At 57.1% G+C, this 16,357-nt stretch overlaps 1 protein-coding gene across 1 annotated transcript in view; it reads right to left on the bottom strand.

The window, feature by feature from the left end:
* Positions 1-16,357, bottom strand: part of FBXO41 (F-box protein 41) — a 69,328-nt gene that overhangs the window by 29,357 nt on the left and 23,614 nt on the right. Inside the window, exons 3-8 of the mRNA XM_074951948.1 lie at positions 12,021-12,231; positions 11,036-11,115; positions 7,085-7,440; positions 4,297-4,538; positions 3,410-3,525; positions 1,874-2,026 (exon numbers count right to left, since the gene is read on the bottom strand). Of these exons, the coding sequence (XP_074808049.1) occupies positions 1,874-2,026; positions 3,410-3,525; positions 4,297-4,538; positions 7,085-7,440; positions 11,036-11,115; positions 12,021-12,231 (1,158 nt within the window). The remainder of the gene's footprint in view (positions 1-1,873; positions 2,027-3,409; positions 3,526-4,296; positions 4,539-7,084; positions 7,441-11,035; positions 11,116-12,020; positions 12,232-16,357) is intronic.

Below are 16,357 nucleotides of genomic sequence, written 5' to 3'. Positions count from 1 at the left end.
CGCTCCACGCGTCCTCCCCTGCCCCATCCCCATGCAACCTCCTCCTCCAGATCCCGTGGCCGGGGCAGGGCACTGGGTGGGCTCCGTGCCCTCGTATCAGAGCAGACTCCTCCCCATCTGTAAGAACGCCCCTTCCTGAGACTGGCCCGCGGGGCAGATAGTGACACATTTCCCATATCCTGCGGCTAGAGCCTTGCCCTGCCCTTTGCAGGCTGATCCTCCCTGGCGAGGTTTGTGCCCGTCGAGAGGACAGGAGCCTGCAGCTGTTCTGTCCATTTGTCTGCTAAGCGCTAAGCAACCGTATGGCACTAGGGAAGCCAACAACCTACATCGTCATCCTCTAGCCCCCCTGGGGCTGGCCCTGTAAGAAATACTGGCGCTACACAGACCCCCCAGGCAGCTGTGGGCGCTAACCTCACCATGCCCGTTGGTAGGATTTGGAGCACCTCTGTCCCCGTCCGCTCTCTGCACGCTGCCAGTGAACACACTGCACCCAGGAAGCGCGGGTCTCAGTGAACACGTGTTATAGGACCATAGAGAGGTTGGGCTGGAAGGGACCTTGAGAAGTCACCTAGTCCAGCCCCTTGCGCTGCGGCAGGACAAGGTAAGCCTGGGCCATATCCCTGACAGGGGTTTGTTCTTAAAAAGCCTCCAGTGATGGGGATTCCACAACCTCCCTCGGAAGCCTGTGCCAGAGCTGAACTCCCCTTAGAGTCAGGAAGTTTTCCCCTCATAGCCAACCTCAATCTCCCTTGCTGCAGATTAGGCCCATTGCATCTTGTCCTGCCTTCAGTGGACATGGAGAACAACTGATCCCCATCCACACCACCAGCGCCCCCAGCCGCAGCAGGCCCTGCAAGGTACTCTGTCAGCACCGAGGCCGGGGGACTGGCTAGTGTAACGACAACAGACCCCGGTCGTCGTGGGCGGGATCAAACCTGGGACCTCTGAAGCTTAGTGTATGAGCCTCTACTCCATGAGCTCAAAGCCACAGGGCTCTTAGCTAAGGCTGTAGCAGACTCATTAATCTCTCAATGGCCTAGGTGCCACTAGAGGGGGAACAGAGCGACACACCAAACAGGCCTGGGTGACCCTGTGTCCACCCTCCCAGGGCTCTCCCTGGGTCAGGGACAATGCACGCATGGGTGGGGCGGTGCCCTGCTCTGCACACGGTGGATAAAGAGGCCAGGAAGCCTCGGTCTGTCGGTCTGGCACTAGACAGCATGCCCACAGCAGGAAGGACCTAGAATGCCATCCCTGTCTCTCAGACTGACCGGGGCCAGACATCTCCGATACTACCAAACCCTCAGCTCACAACCCCCCAGGAGAGTCTTTTCAGAGGCTCGTTGTCTGCTGCACCAGGAAGCATCCGGCACTTGAGAGAGGAACAAGATTCGGAGGGCAACTAACAGATGGCCTGGCTTGGAGAGGTGGGGCTGCATAGGGGCGAGTGCCAGCTAATCCAGGGCACTAGAGCCTCCTGCCATTGACCAGCACAGGGCAGGGTAGTTTGCATCCCCAGATGTTTCGGGCTGGGTCTGTGTATCAGGGCCGGGGCCCAGTCTGACCCAGTCACCCAGGAGAAGGTCCCACAGACCGGGCCTTGTGCTGGGGATTCTGGAGGCCTCAGGGGCCCCGGTCGGATTCCACGTGGTGTGGGCTGGCTCAGCTCTTCCCAGCTCCTTACTACCTCCACCCCCGTCTGCATAAGAGCAGCAGGACAGACACCAAGCAGGAACCTGAGGACTAAGCCCCCAAGTCCCAAGCAATGGCCCTTCCCATGCACACGCTCTGAGTGGCAGGCAGCCCGCCTGCCTCCCTCCAGCGCGTGCCCCATGGCGAGGTCCGGTGGGCCCAGGACTCATGCACGTACCGATAGGTGACGGCTTGAAGCGCCCGGCAGTAGCAGCTGGCCAGCCAGAGGGAGCGATCCGTCAGGATGTTGGGGCAGTGGGAAATCCGCAGGATGAGCAAGTTACCGCCCGTGGCCTTCAGCAAGGACTCCAGCCCGGCTTCGAGGCAGCCCCTGAGGAGACGGAACCAGCGGGGAAGGGGGAGAGAGAGCTCAGCGGCGCTCACTGCTACCCCTGCTCTCAAAGCGGGGCTAGACCCGGAGTCCTGGGACGAGGCCCAGCGTGGGAAACGTAGACCTGGAAGCCCAAGGCCAGGCCAGAGAGCAGCCATTGGGAGGAAAGGTGTAGCCCCTTTCCTTGGGATGTTTCACCCGGGACTGAGCAAAAGCCACAGGGAGCAGCCCTGCCCTGGCCGGGGGCATGGACGAGGGTCCAGATCCTCAAAGGTATTCTGGTGCTGAACTCCCAGGGATTTCAATGGAAATTAGCTGCCGAAGTACCTTTGAGGAGCCGGGCCTAGACGACATAGCTCGCTCCCACCTGTGAGTGCAGCCATGCTGCGACAAAGGCCACCTCCTCGTCCTCAGCCTTGCTCGTCACGTTTGGTTCGGGTGGAGGGGGCCCAGGCCAGGCAACGGTACGCGGGTGCTCCCCCTCCCTTGCCCTGTCCGCCTGACCCAGACTCGCGGAATACCAAGGGCAGATCCAGACCCCATAGGAGGGGTCTCAAGCTCCCTGGATTAGTTTGGGTGACCGATTTGCTCCTTCTTCCTTCCCCTGCCTCATTGCAGGCTGTTTCTCCTCCATCCTCACCTTTCCCGCTTCTCTTCTCCTGTCCCAAGACGTCCTGGAAGCAGGACACTAACATCCTCACCCCAGCTGGAGACAAACACTGCCAAGGTCTCATTGACCTCCGCTACACGGATCTAAGACTGGCCTTTAATGCACCTCCATCAGACCTGTCCCTCAGTCCTGCCTCCACCATCCCAGCCCGTCCCTGGCCGGCTCTGTGCCCTTCAAGCCCTGCTTTGTCCAGACAAATATTACAGCAAACATCCCCAGCTCCTGCCAGCGGGAGTTTCAGTCCTGCCCGGTGATGGAATATTAACCCTAGTATTTTTGATGAGTAGGGACTGTGTTTCTGATAGTGACCAAAGCACTAAGGGAGGGGTTCTCAACCGCGGGTCGGGGCCATCCTGCCTGTTCTGTACCAGTCGATGAGAGGGGGTTCCCAGGGGTCCCATGGAGGTACTGGGATGGGACTGGGGGCTCTGGTATGGAAGAGGCTGAGATCCACCAGCACTAAGCAATCCCAGGGACAGGAACCAAAGCACTGATAACCGGGCTCTCCTCAGGGCAGGAGCCCTTGTAGCCAGGAAGCTATTAACGTTCTCCCAGTGGAGCGTTAAATGGAAAAGCCAGAGCTATACAGAGACAACAGAGACACGGGTATTAAAAGGTCAGCGGTGCCGCCCCTGGGCTGGCAGACGAGATCCTTATGGAAACGGATGGATCGGCTACGGTGGTGGAAAGGGAAGTATCTCACGGGGGCTCACCGGGTGCTTTTCATGTACTCCTCCTTGCTCTCCTTCTTCCCTCTCAGCCGCGGCTTGAGGTTCTGCAGCGTGAGGGAGTGCGTCTGGGTGCACCATTGTGACAGCATGCCCAGGAACTGCAGGGGGAAGCCAGACCCCGCCCTCAGTTAGAAGGAGACACGTGCCGGGACAGGAGAGCCTGCAACCAGGAGAGACAGCGCCGGCCTCTCCCCCTGCCCCAGGGTGGGGATGGTGGGACCAGAGCACCACACGTGCGCCCTCATGCCCAGGGTATGTCTACGCTGCAAGCAAACACCAGGTCACCCGTGGGGCAGCCCAGCGTGCCGGTTGCAAGGCTAAAAATATCAGCGTAGACATTCCCGGTCGGGCTGGAGCCCGGGCTCTGACACCCGGCGAGGGGGGAGATTCAGCCTGAGCCAGAACGTCTACACTGCTGTTTTGAACCCCGCAGCCTGAGGTCAGTTGACCCAGGCTCTGAGACTCGGTGCCGTGGGTTTTTCTTTGCAGCGTGGACGTACCCATAGAGGGAGAGGTGCACATACACGCAGCTGCCATCACACACCTCGGAGACAGGCCCAGAGGACAACACACACACACACACACACACACACGTACATCTACATAGCGGTGCACACGCCAACCCAAGGGTTTTTTTGGTAAAAGAAAATGTTTCAGCTACTGAAAAAACCTGATTTTCATTTATCAAAAAATGTCCGTCCCGATTTCAACAGAAAACCTGGGCTCGGAAACAAAGGGCGGGGCTACATCAGCCCCTAAGAAATGGACCCCACACTGCTGCCCTCTCTGAGGTTTTCATAGGCCCGGCTCTGCCCCGGGGCGTTCCCTGTGGGGCCTGGCTGGAGCCCCACAGCTGGCTGGCCCTTTACCTTCGACGACACCCTGGCGTTCTCCAGCAGCACCCGGGTCCACACGGCAGGGTGGCGCGCCACGAACTTCCAGTCCTTGCAGACCTCAGCAGCCTTCAGCAGGGTCTTGGTGTCGAGGTAGGTGAAGATGCAGAAGAGAGCAGCTCGCATCTTGAGGATCTCCGGGCTGATCACCTCGTTGGAGCGGGACGGGCTGCCTCTCTCGGGCCGGACAGCCTTCCTGCCGCCCCCCTCGGACCTGGCTGTGTGACACACACCATCAGCGGGGGCATTGTGCGGGGAGAGGGGGACAATGCTGGGGGTGGGGGTGGAATTTGTGGGTAAAAAGTTTTCCCACGCTTTTAGCAGCTCCTGGTGCCTCAGCGTGCATTCAAAATAATAACCCTTCACCCTCCTCTAGCACCTTCCCTCCGGGGATCCTGGAACATTTTATAAACAACAACAGATGCCCCGGGAGTTTGGTCTGTATCGTTATCCCCATTTGAACAAGGGGGAAACTGAGGCACAGAGCGGTGCAGTGACTTGCCGAAGGTCAAAGAGAACAACGGAACCCAGGAGTCCTGAATCCCAGTCTGTCCCCTCCCCACCATGAATGGAATCAAGGAGTCCTGCGTCCCAGCCCCACCCTCTTCCCAGGAATAGAACCCAGGAGTCCTGAACCTCAGCAACCTCCAACCTCCCCACAAATGGAACCAGGAGTCCTGAATCCCAGTCAGGTCCCCACTCCCCCAGGAAAGGAACCCAGGAGTCCTGAATCCCTGTTGGCCCTCTCCTGCCCAAGCAGTGGAACCAGGAGGCCACCTCCGTCCACCCATGAAAGCAGCAGGGTATGCCAGCTGGTCCCTGCACTGCCCCACCAATGGGCCTCAACCTCAGGCAGGGGTGTCTCCCCGTTTTCCAGGCCGACCCCGGGTTGCTGCGGCAGCCAACCAGCATGCCAGTGGGGGGCAAACGTGCAGGCGGTTCTTGCAGCGCAGACACCTGCCGACTGGAGCCGAAGTGTGACCCCTCGCCCCCCAACTCATCTCACTCAAGCCGCGAGCGAACTGGGCTGAGATTCAGATCTGGGGTGCGGCCGTGAAATGCTCCCTCTCCTTTTATCGATCCCCCTGGCCCGTCCTCCTCCTCCCTGGCAGAGCGGGCCTGGCTAGTGTGGGTACTGCACCAAGCACATCTCCCACTGACGGGAGACCCCGGGCCATTTCGTAGGCACAAGGGAGCAGAATAAAGGGCCAAATCCAGACCTGGTGGAATCAATTGCAACTCCAGTGGCCTAAATGGGATGGGAGTGGCAACTGGTTACAGGGGCTCTGAATCTGGCCTCGTGGCTCAGCATTAGCTCTGATGGCCTGGACCCCCCTCAATCGTCCCCAACACACTTCGGAGGTGCAAGAAAAAACATTCCTGATGCCCCGACTTGTAGTGTTTTAGATGCTCCATCGCCAGGGTAACCGAGTTCAACTCTCTGGCAGAATGGTGTTCAAAAAGCCAGGGCTCTGATTTACAATGCTAACACCTCACATTCACCGAGAGAGCCTCTCTCCTCCGGGAAAATCCTGCCCACGCTCTCTAGATCACTTCACTCAGCCCCGGCGTGCAGCCAGCTCTGGGGCGGAACACAGCAGCTGCTTAGCAGCATGCCACTACAGTCAGGGATATCCAGTGTTAGGCAGGAGGTCAGACTAGATGATGGGGACGGACCCTTCTGGCCTGTGAAGATGTGAAGAAGAGCGTTGTATCTTGCTGAAGCTGCAGGGGGAACTGAAGGAGGCAGAACGTAATTATGGGGATTCGTGTTGTTTTTATGGAAAGCACCACGGGACCTTTCACAACCACAAAGGGTTAGGAACATTGGCATTGCTGGCCTGGATCCAGCCCAGGGTCCATCTAGATCACTATCTCCAACAGTCACCAGCTCCAGCTGCTTCAGAGGAAGGCGTAAAAACCCCGCACAGCAGGTATGGGATAATTTGCCCCAAGAAAGGTCTTGTCCTGGTCTCTAATAGCCAGAGATCGGTTCAAGCCCTGAAGCAGGAGGTCTAATATCTCTTCCAGTGTTTTTATCAGTGTTTTTATCATTCGTTATGTAAGGTCTGGACATTCCCAATAGCCATATCCCTCTTTGCAACTTGCTAAATTCTTGACTCTCTATCAATCAATGGGGTGACCTCAGCCAGAGACCACGTGCAGCCCAAAATCCCTTCTCTAGGGCAGGGATCATATTATAGACTTTTATCCTGTCTTCTCCTATTCATCTCCTTTCTCAGGTAACAGTCCCATATTTTTCCAGGCCCTTGATCACCCTTCTCTGACCCCCTCTACCCTCAATTCTGCAATATCCGGTGTGAGATGGGGTGCCCAGCCCTACACCCAGTCTCCAGATGAGGCCGCCCCATTGATTTGGAGAAAGGCATTCGAATATTTTCCGTGATATTCTCCACCCCACTCCTGTTTCATCCTATTGCCTTGGTTGTGATTTTTGGCTGCAGTGGCACGTCGAGGAGAGGTTTTCACTGAGCTGCCCACAATGGTGCCCAGGCCCCTTACAAGAGCGGGTACAGTCCATTGCGTAGCTTAATGTGCATTACTTCGGAGCTCGGTTTTCCATCTCCCCCAGACGCCGGTACCTCCCCAACCTTCCCCAGGCTGGAAGTGCAGGGTTCAGAGGGAAGAGCGCCACCTACTGAACTGTCACTGCCACTGCCAGGGTTTCCCAGCCAAGTGTGGGTCAGGGTCACCCCTATGTCCGGGCAATGGGGTTCCCCGCACCACCGGGCTGGAGACTCACCCGTCAGCTTGCAGCTGTTCAGGGGCCTTGCCAGGTTCGCCTCCGGTGGGATGCGGCGGTCTTGCTCCCACACCTCAGCCTCCGACTCGGTTGTCCTGGAGCCCACGTCCGAGACGTCCCCCTCCTCCCCCTCGGTGCTGTCACGGTAGGGCCGGCGGTGCCAGTTCTGGATGGCCTGCCTGCGGAGCCCCGAGCTGCGGGCCACCACGGGCCGCTCGAAGCCGCCGTCCACGCCCCGGCTCTGTCCGCTGTGGTAGGGGTGCCCGTCGGCATTCTCCTCCGGCTGGTACAGCTCAGCGCCGTCACTCTCGTAGCAGCCTGAGCTCTGGGAGACGGCCTTCACCCGGCTGGAGGCCCTGCGGGGATACGCAGCCATGAGGCGGATGGTCTTTCCTACCTGGGAGGCAGCAGGGAACTGGATCCAGAGCAGAGCTCCAGGGACAGTGGGGTGGCCACGCACCCTGTCATAAATATAAAGGGAAGGGTAACCACCTTTCTGTATATAGTGCTATAAAATCCCTCCTGGCCAGAGGCAAAACCCTTTCACCTGTAAAGCGTTAAGAAGCTAAGGTAACCTCGCTGGCACCTGACCCAAAATGACCACTGAGGGGACAAGATACTTTCAAATCTGGAGGCGGGGAAAAAGGCTTTTGTCTGTCTGTGTAATACCTTTGCCGGGAACAGATCAAGGATGCAAGCCCTCCAACTCCTGTAAAGTTAGTAAGTAATCTAGCTAGAAAATGCATTAGGTTTTCTTTGTTTTGACTTGTAAATACGCTGTGCTGGAGGAAATGCGTATTCCTGTTTTTGTGTCTTTTTGTAACTTAAGGTTTTGCCTAGAGGGATTCTCTAGGTTTTGAATCTGACTGCCTGTAAGATTATCTTCCATTCTGATCTTACAGAGTTGTTCTCTTTTCTTTTTTTGTTCTTCTAATAAAGTTCTGATTTTTAAGAATCTGACTGGGTTTTTTGGGTCGTAAAATTCCAAGGCTGGTTTGTGCTCATCTTGTTTATTCTCAAGCCTCCCCAGGAAAGGGGGCATAAGGGCTTGGGGGGATATTTTGGGGAAATAGGAACTCCAAGTGGTCCTTTCCCTGTTCTTTGTCTAAATCACTTGTTGGTGGCAGCGTACTGTTCAAGGACAAGGCAAAGTTTGTGCCTTGGCAAAGTTTTTAACCTAAGCTGGTAAAAATAAGCTTAGGGGGTCTTTCATGCGGCTCCCCACATCTGTACCCCAGAATTCAGAGTGGGGAAGGAACCCTGACATACCCCAAACCCAAAAGCCCTGCTTACAGAAGAGCCCCCTGTTTATTTCAGGCACATGGCGGGGCCTCTGTATCTCGATGGTGAAGACATTGCTCGGGGATAGCCCATCTGGAGCAGGCAGGGCTAGCAGTGCCCCATCAGACGCTCCCAGCCAGCAACTTCCCTGAGTTTCTAGGACAGTTTGCCTAAAGCCGCCCGACATTCCCGCACCTGGCACTGGGGAGCCCCCAGGCCTACGAGGCAGCCGGACCTCTGCAGCAGGTGGCGAGGGGGCCAGCCGATTAGCTGTAGAGAAGTCAGGCTCAGGGCCAGCCTGGGAGGCACGAACCTGGTTTAACTGGGACTTCATTGAAACAGAGGTTGTGCTGCATTCGGTTCCTCCAGTCCCCTGCCCCTGCCTCACAGGGCACGTCTACACTGTGATCCCGGGGCATGAGTGCAGCCCAGCTTTCATCTCCCCAGCCGGGGTCCTGGAGCAGGGAAGCCGTGGCAGCCCGTGCTTCAGCATGGGCCACCTGGATCCCTGGGTGGCTCCTGGTGGGGCTCGCCCGTGCGGAAGGCTGCTGCCAGGAGCCGAGCTAGCTGGGCTCCATCGACACAAACGGCAGTCACAGTGCAGACAGACCCAGAGAGGGCAGCGGTGGGGTCTAGACAGCACTTCCCAGGAATGAGCCATTCGCAAAACAGGCAATGAGGGAAAAGGGGGCACCTGGCCAGTCCATACTGTGCGGCTCCAGGGAATATGGAGGGGGAACCCAGAGGCTGGGATAAAGGGCTAAACTCCCCTCAACGCTGCCATGCTTACAGTGGCCAAACTTAAAGAGCGAGTGGGCCAAACTCATCTCTGGGGTGATGCCACTAAATCAAGGGAGTTACGTTAGGGATGAATCTACCTCCGTATGGCAAAAAGATGCACTGCCAGGTATTTGAATGTCCAGTAGCTTCCCGGATACTGACAACTCCCGGTTAACAACAACATTTTGCAGGGAACCAGTCCCATCCCAGTGACTTTAATGTTAATGGGATTCGGATATCAGCGTGCTGCTTACGAGCGGCACTGTGCGGACGAAAGGCCCCAACCGCAGGCAGGTTTGCAAGGCTGCAGCCAGTGAAAGAAGTGCTGGGATGTACCTCGCTTGCCTGCAACCCACAAACGTGCCTGCGGCCGGTGCTCCGCATGTCCTGGAGCTTCCTCAGGGGCTGCAGCCCCGCAAACCTGCCTGCGCACAGGACCACACAGGAGTTAAGGGGCTGCGAGCTGGGAGGGGAGGCTGTGGGCAAGGCAGTAGTGGGGAAGGGGACTGCTGCAGCCTGGGTGCCAGAGCTGCATGGTATCTCTCCCTGCACTCTGCGGGATGTGCCCTGCCAGGAGGCTGCGCCCAGGGAAGGAAGTGCTGGGACGTGCTGATCCATGACCCCCAGAGAGGGGCTACCGGGCAGCTCTGTGGGGCCCCTAGCTCCCCTGCTTCCTCTAGAAAGCCTGGGCATCTGGGCTGCAGCCCACATTGCTGCCCTGCCTGGATGCAGGTTGGCAGGGTGGCAGCCATGGAGGGCACAGCCCAGCACTTCCTTCCCTGGTGGCAGCCTCGCAAACCTGCCTTCACTCACTGGCAGCCGTCAGATAATGGCAACTTTCTGCTGGTAACCGAGGGGTTGGTAATGAGCAGAATCCACGGCATTTAAAAAGATCTGACCAGACGGTCAGTCCTAGAGCAAGAGCCAGTGAACTGAGTGTCCTGTTCTCTCTCTCATTCCCGACACCTGAAACAATGGGAACCACCTCTCCTGCTCGTACCTGGGGTCACCTACTGAAAGCCCAGATCCCAGAGACCAGACCCAGCTGAGGTGTGTGCGGAAAAGTCTGCTCTTCCAGCTACACCATCACAGTAAACCTTTCGGAGACACCACCCTGATTCAGATGCAACTTCAGCCTCACGTCTGGGTCAAATGCACCTTAATTGCTTGGAAACACGCTATCAAAAGAGGCCGGATGTCAAAACCTCCCTGTCCTGTTCTAGTAAAGATTTCTGACAGCCTAGTCTTACACCTTGGTGCCTCCCACAAGATCACAGGGAGAGAGGAGAAGAATCAACCCACCCACCTATCCCGGTTCCTTCAGATCTCCGACTTCAAAGCATTTGTACAACTCAGCATGGCAAACAGCTTGAGATCAGTTATACAGACATGTCCAGCTGTGACATTCCCACCCGCCCGCCAATGGACTGGGCAGACCTGCAGCCATCCAGGTCCAAAGTTTGAAAGAAAAGGAAGGGCAGATCAAAAGGGAAAAACCGCCATCCTCCATGCTACTCCGACTGGCTGTGAACCCGGGAAGGCTCCGCACATACAAGGAAGCTGGGAAGCAGAATTTCAGGCTGTCGCAGAAGACAGTTTCTGGGTGGGCATTCGCCAGCTGCCGGCAGAGAATTCCCCTGGAAAGGAACCACAGGCTTCTTCCAAGCCCCAGTGACCACCAGCAAAACACACTCAGCTAGCCCCACCGTCTGCTGGAGAGGATGTGAGCCAGGAGGTGCCCATGCCACGTGGGTGCACATTCATGGGCGTCGTAGGCACTGATCTGGCTCAGCCTGTTTCCTGCTGGGAGAAGCTCCCCCATGGCTGCAAGAGAGATGGGAAAAGGATACTGGGCAAAAGCCAACGCCAAGGCATATGGAGATTGCTTACCCGGTGCTCGAGGACGATCTCTGATTGGACTCCGCATAGGAGCTGTGGGCAGCTGCCCCGGGGCCGGCGTGCCTGTCTCTCTGGGGCAAAAGGAAGGAAGAAAAGGAGACCAGACACTGAAAGCCTTTCCAACTCATTCAACTCGGGAAAAGCCGCCCCCAGGGGATACCCTGACTGACTGCGTGTGGACATACCATGCGCTGGGAGGGGACACTGGTGTAATGACGCCAACATCAGCAGATCACCAAGGTGCAGTGCAGCATCTCCAGCAAAATAGCTCCTTGGCCAGCTGAGCCATGCGGGCAAGCAGGGTGGGTTCCAGCCCAGGCACAACTCCCAACACACCTTGGAGTCTGCTCCCCCATCCAAAGATGCAGGATGAGACCAGCAAAACCTCCCATTTATACAGCGCCTTGCACTTGACAGGCTGGACGTGACTTGCCCTTGAAATGGGGCCACTGCTGGGGTGGAATGTGCACGGCATTTTGCACTACCCAGAAAGGGGGGACTGACGAGTAAATTGGCCAAATAAAAATCCACACGTGTTTTTTTCTCAATGTCGAAGATGGCTCCCTAGGTTGGAAATTGGGGGTGGAGCCCGGGGCGAACAGCCCGGCTCTAGCAAGAGCACTAGGGGAACTTTAATCATAGATTCGGCGGGATGGAAGGGACCTCAAGAGGCCAGGGAGTCCACTGTGCCAGGCTCCTCAAGTAATGGTGGGGACAGGGGCTCAGCACTGAATCAGTGGCCTCTCGGGAGCCACCCCCACCACCCACGCGCAGAAACAGAACGTTTTCCAGGGTGGTCTCCCATCCAACCATTGCTCCCACTCAATGTTGCTTAGCTTGCGATGCAAGCAGCCCTTACTACACAATAGCACAGATGGGGGAGAGAAGGCTGGCAAATGCGCCCGTGGAGGAAGGTGGCTTCCCAGAGGGCCTGGCAAGCAATAGACGTAATTGGCGTGACGCGAAGAGGAGATACCGGTCTGCTGGCGCCCTTGGAGCCGGGCACGCTGCACCTTCCCAGGCTGCCGTTGGGGGTGGTGCTGCAGCTGCTGCTTATGATCTGGAGCTGCTTCTCTGCCCGGTCGGCCCGGTCCAGGAGCTCCTCGATGAACTGCTGCAGCCGCACCTTGGCGTTGGCCTCGCGGGCCGCCGTCTCCTTGAGGAACTGGTCTATCTGGACGACCTCCCTGGCGCAGGAGAGACAGTGAGAGGCAGAGGTGAAAACGCCGTAAGGCCGCCCTTCCCCCGACGGATCCCGCTGCCCTCTGCCACACGGCAGCTTGCAAAGCTCTGGGAGCCAGGGGAGTATCACCAGCCCTGTTTGAACAACCAGGAAACTGAGGCACAAATGTTAGTGGTCTGATTTCCAGAGATGCCAAGCCCCTGCTGCCTCCCACCCTCGATCAGCCTCATCCCATCTCCCATAACCCCATCCCAACCCTGTTCCTTGGCCTACCCTACAATATAACCCTGCCCATGATCCCACCCCACCCAATCTCCTCCCACCCTGATCCCCTTCAAGCTTCGCCCCATATGCCCTTGCACCTGTTCCAGTTCCCTGGGGTCCAGCTGGGAGAGGAAAGGGGAAGGGAAGGGGATAGTATATTGAGGTACATTTCCAAGGGATTTAAGCTGTACATCCCCAGTGCAGGAGTCACCCAGCTCTCTGGATTCTTCAGGCCTGAGGCTAAGAGGTACAGAGAAGTCAGGGCTCCTGCTGGCATTGGCAGGAGTCACAGGTGCTCAGTGCTTGAGTCTAAACGAACCAGCCAGTCTCTTTGTCTGTGTGTCATGAGAATCCTCTCCCTCTGTGCTCAGCAGCAGTCGATCGTCCAGCCAGGGATGACGAGAGGCACCCAAGAGAGACCGCGTTAAGTGGGGACGAGCTGCCCTGGCGTTGTCTCTCCTGAAATATATCCCTGTTCGCTCTCCACTCACCCGTTTAACATGACACCTTAATGGGCTTAATTCCACCGGCTGCCGTTCATCCTCCCACAGACCGGCCTTGCCGGGCCCATGGCACCAGGAAGATACTGGCCAGCTTCACCTTCTGTGCCAGTTTCAGACAGGCAGGGAACACGGGGTGCACGTGAACCCCTGCATCTTAACCTGGAGCCAGCTCTGCCCTGCCAGTGACCTTAACCATCCCTCTGCAGGGTTTATCACCTACGGAAGAGATGCCATCACGCTATTTACCTTCTGACGGATTTAGGCGGAATATTTCAACCCCTGCTTTAGGGAAGGGAAGACCAAGGCACGAGGTGGTGAAATTACTTGCCCAGCAAGTCTCGGTTGGATGCAGGAATCCTGGTGCCTTGTCCTGTGTTGTAGCAATTAGCTCACCCAGGAGATCTGCAATGGAGCTGGAGGTCGGACCCAGAGCTCCTGGCAGACTGGATTTCTCGGGCGGGGTCATCTCGGCTCACTGAGATGCGTGGTGGGATTTATCGCACCGTGAATGTACGCAGCCGTTAGTTCTTCCTGCACCGAGGACTCTAGACGTACCGAGGAGACCCGTTATCTGCACCTCGCTTCCCCACAAGCCCTTCTTGTCGTGAAAGGGGCTCGTGTCCCCAGCTCACTTCATGCACCTCCAAAGCTCCCTGGCATATTTACCCCCTGGCCATCTGGATGCTCTCCTCTCCCCGACGGCACCTGGAGAACCGACGCTTCCCTGCAGCCTCTGATTTAAAGCCCAGAGGCCACAGGGCTCTGGCCTTGGCAGCATTCAGCATTTTACTAGGCAAATGAGCTGCATTGCTCCCCATCAGCCTCCCTCCTCTCTGGGCAGCTGATTGAAGCTAGAGGACTCTCTGTGCTCACTTCCCAACCCCAGCCCCCCCATGCCCTCTCACCCGCTGCTGGCCTGACAAAGGGGGCAGAGCAGAGACCAGGCTAGCTGGGAATGCCAAAGAGGTCCAATGACAGGTTTCAGAGTAGCAGCCGTGTTAGTCTGTATTCGCAAAAAGAAAAGGAGGACTTGTGGCACCTTAGAGACTAACAAATTTATTTGAGCGTAAGCTTTAGTGAGCTACAGCTCACTTCATCGGATCCAATTATTTCTAGCACACAATGTGTCTCACGCCACTCTGGGCAGAGCCAGGGACAGCCGAGTGGAACTCAGAGGGGATGGGAGCTCTCAGAGTTAAAGGGGGGCGGGGTTGCTGAATTTAAGAGATGTCCTGTCCTCCCTGCTCAGTTCCCAGGCCTGGAGGCTGAGGGCCCTTTGCTAGGCCACAATGGACAGCTGTAGAGCAAACAGCTCCCACAAGCAATGCGGATGGACCTTACCTCCCAGCAGGGACCATTCGGACAGATGAGAGCTCACTCTCCATGGCCAATGTACCCCTTAGCCTCTCTGCTTTGATTCCCCACAAGGGGCCCATTGCCACAGGACCAGTTGTGTCAGGGAATTTTGCAGTATGGACTGAGGTCCACCAAATTTTTTCCACCTAATGACCTCCCACTGAGTGAATCTCCATGGGCAGATGGCAATTCTGGCTCGGAGGAACCTGCCATAAGACCTCCGTGACGAACTGATCGCTGGACTTCCATCGAGCGCAGAAAGCGCTTCTCACACCACTGACCAGCGGCCAGGTCTGGGGTGGAACGCAGCAGCTGTTCGGCAGCACTGAGGAGAGGAGTAGCACCTTCTCCAGCCAAAACCGCGGGGGAATCCAGATTGGAATTTGAGCAGGCTACGGGGGCAAACGCCCCCCCCCGGCAAAAGGGGTGGTGTGGGCACCTGACGTGAGGGCAGCACCGCGCCCCACTGTCCCCGAGCTGAGGGCTCCGGTTCAGCAGACTCAGAGGGGAAGAGCGCTTCCGAGTGAATCACCAAGACCTGCGCTCTTGGGTTTCTTCCTTGCAGGTCTCCCATCCATGCACTGACCAGTCAGAGGGAGGGCGGTTGTACCCCACCCTGCCTTCACCTTTCCCCTGTGAACACAGCCAGGAGACTTCTCCAGCTAGATCGGCTGTGTTGGGAGGGGCTGACTTGGGGGACATTCAGCATCAGATCGGTCCCTTCTGTCAACCAGCGGCACTTGGCTGGAACAGAGGGCTCGGAAAACGAGACCTGCTACTTCTCACTCATAGCATATCAGGGTTGGAAGGGACCTCAGGAGGTCATCTAGTCCAACCCCCTGCTCAAAGCAGGACCACTCCCCCAATTTTTGCCCCAGATCCCTAAATGGCCCCCTCAAGGATTGAACTCACAACCCTAGGTTTAGCAGGCCAATGCTCAAACCGCTGAGCTCTCATCTCATTATGAAGCAGCTCTGGTTGCTGAGCCCTGGATTCTGCTCCATTTAATAGCAGAGCAACAGGAATCACGAGGGTCACTTCACACCTCGCCGATGGGGCCAGGGCAATGGGGAAGGCTGTGCACAGATGCTGCCTAATTGCCCCCTATGGGCCTGATCCTGCCCCCCTGCACTTTGGACCCTGGCTAGCTGTGTCCCTCACTCGCCAATAAACAGAATCGGGGGCTTGGATCGTCTGGGACTCCGTCACTCTGGCAGCACAGTGCCGCCACTGAGGTCACAAGCCTGCGGGAGCCAAGCCCGTCTCTGACACCCACTGCGCCAGCCCTGGCCGGAAATTCTGGCACCAGGTAGAGGGTGAAAACAGCAGCTGGAGCAGAGAACTCTGGAGGTGCCAGTTTATGAAAATGCTACAGTCAAAATCCCCTGTTGCATCCACACCCACCCTCCCACCCACACACCCAGCACGATCTCCCGCAGCAACAGCCTCCCCGCACACGACAGCGGCCACTGGAGTCGCGACTGGGCTTTGGGGTGATTACTGGAAAAACACCGCAGCGTTGTTTTCACATCAGGGCTGGATGGGTCAGAAGGTTCGTGAAAAGCTACAGGGCATTTCCAGGCTCGGTCACTGGGTCAGATCCAGCCTGGATCAGCAGCGCCGGCCGTCGCGGGTGGACTCTGAATTGAATCAGTCTCAGTCCGGTTCCGAGGGGACCTGCTTCCCTCACCTGTGGAGGCAGAGTCAGGCCCTCTACCCCGGAGTGGGGCCAGCCTGGCTGTGTTGTACCTGCAGCTCTATCCCTTGGTACTGCTGGGAAGCTGTAGTGTTTGGGGCTCTGACTATCCCGTGTATTTATATTAAAGGAGGGCGGAGAGCCCATCGCTTTCATAGAATCATAGAATATCAGGGTTGGAAGGGACCTCAGGAGGTCACCTAGTCCAACCCCCTGCTCAAAGCAGGACCAATCCCCAATTAAATCATCCCAGCCAGGGCTTTGTCAAGCCGGGCCTTAAAAACTTCTAAGGAAGGAGATTCCACCACCTG

This window comes from Natator depressus, chromosome 4 (assembly GCF_965152275.1).
Source record: "Natator depressus isolate rNatDep1 chromosome 4, rNatDep2.hap1, whole genome shotgun sequence".
Lineage (NCBI taxonomy): Eukaryota > Metazoa > Chordata > Testudines > Cheloniidae > Natator > Natator depressus.
The sequence above is the reverse complement of the archived record's forward strand: the minus strand, read 5'-3'. Positions and strand labels throughout refer to the sequence as shown.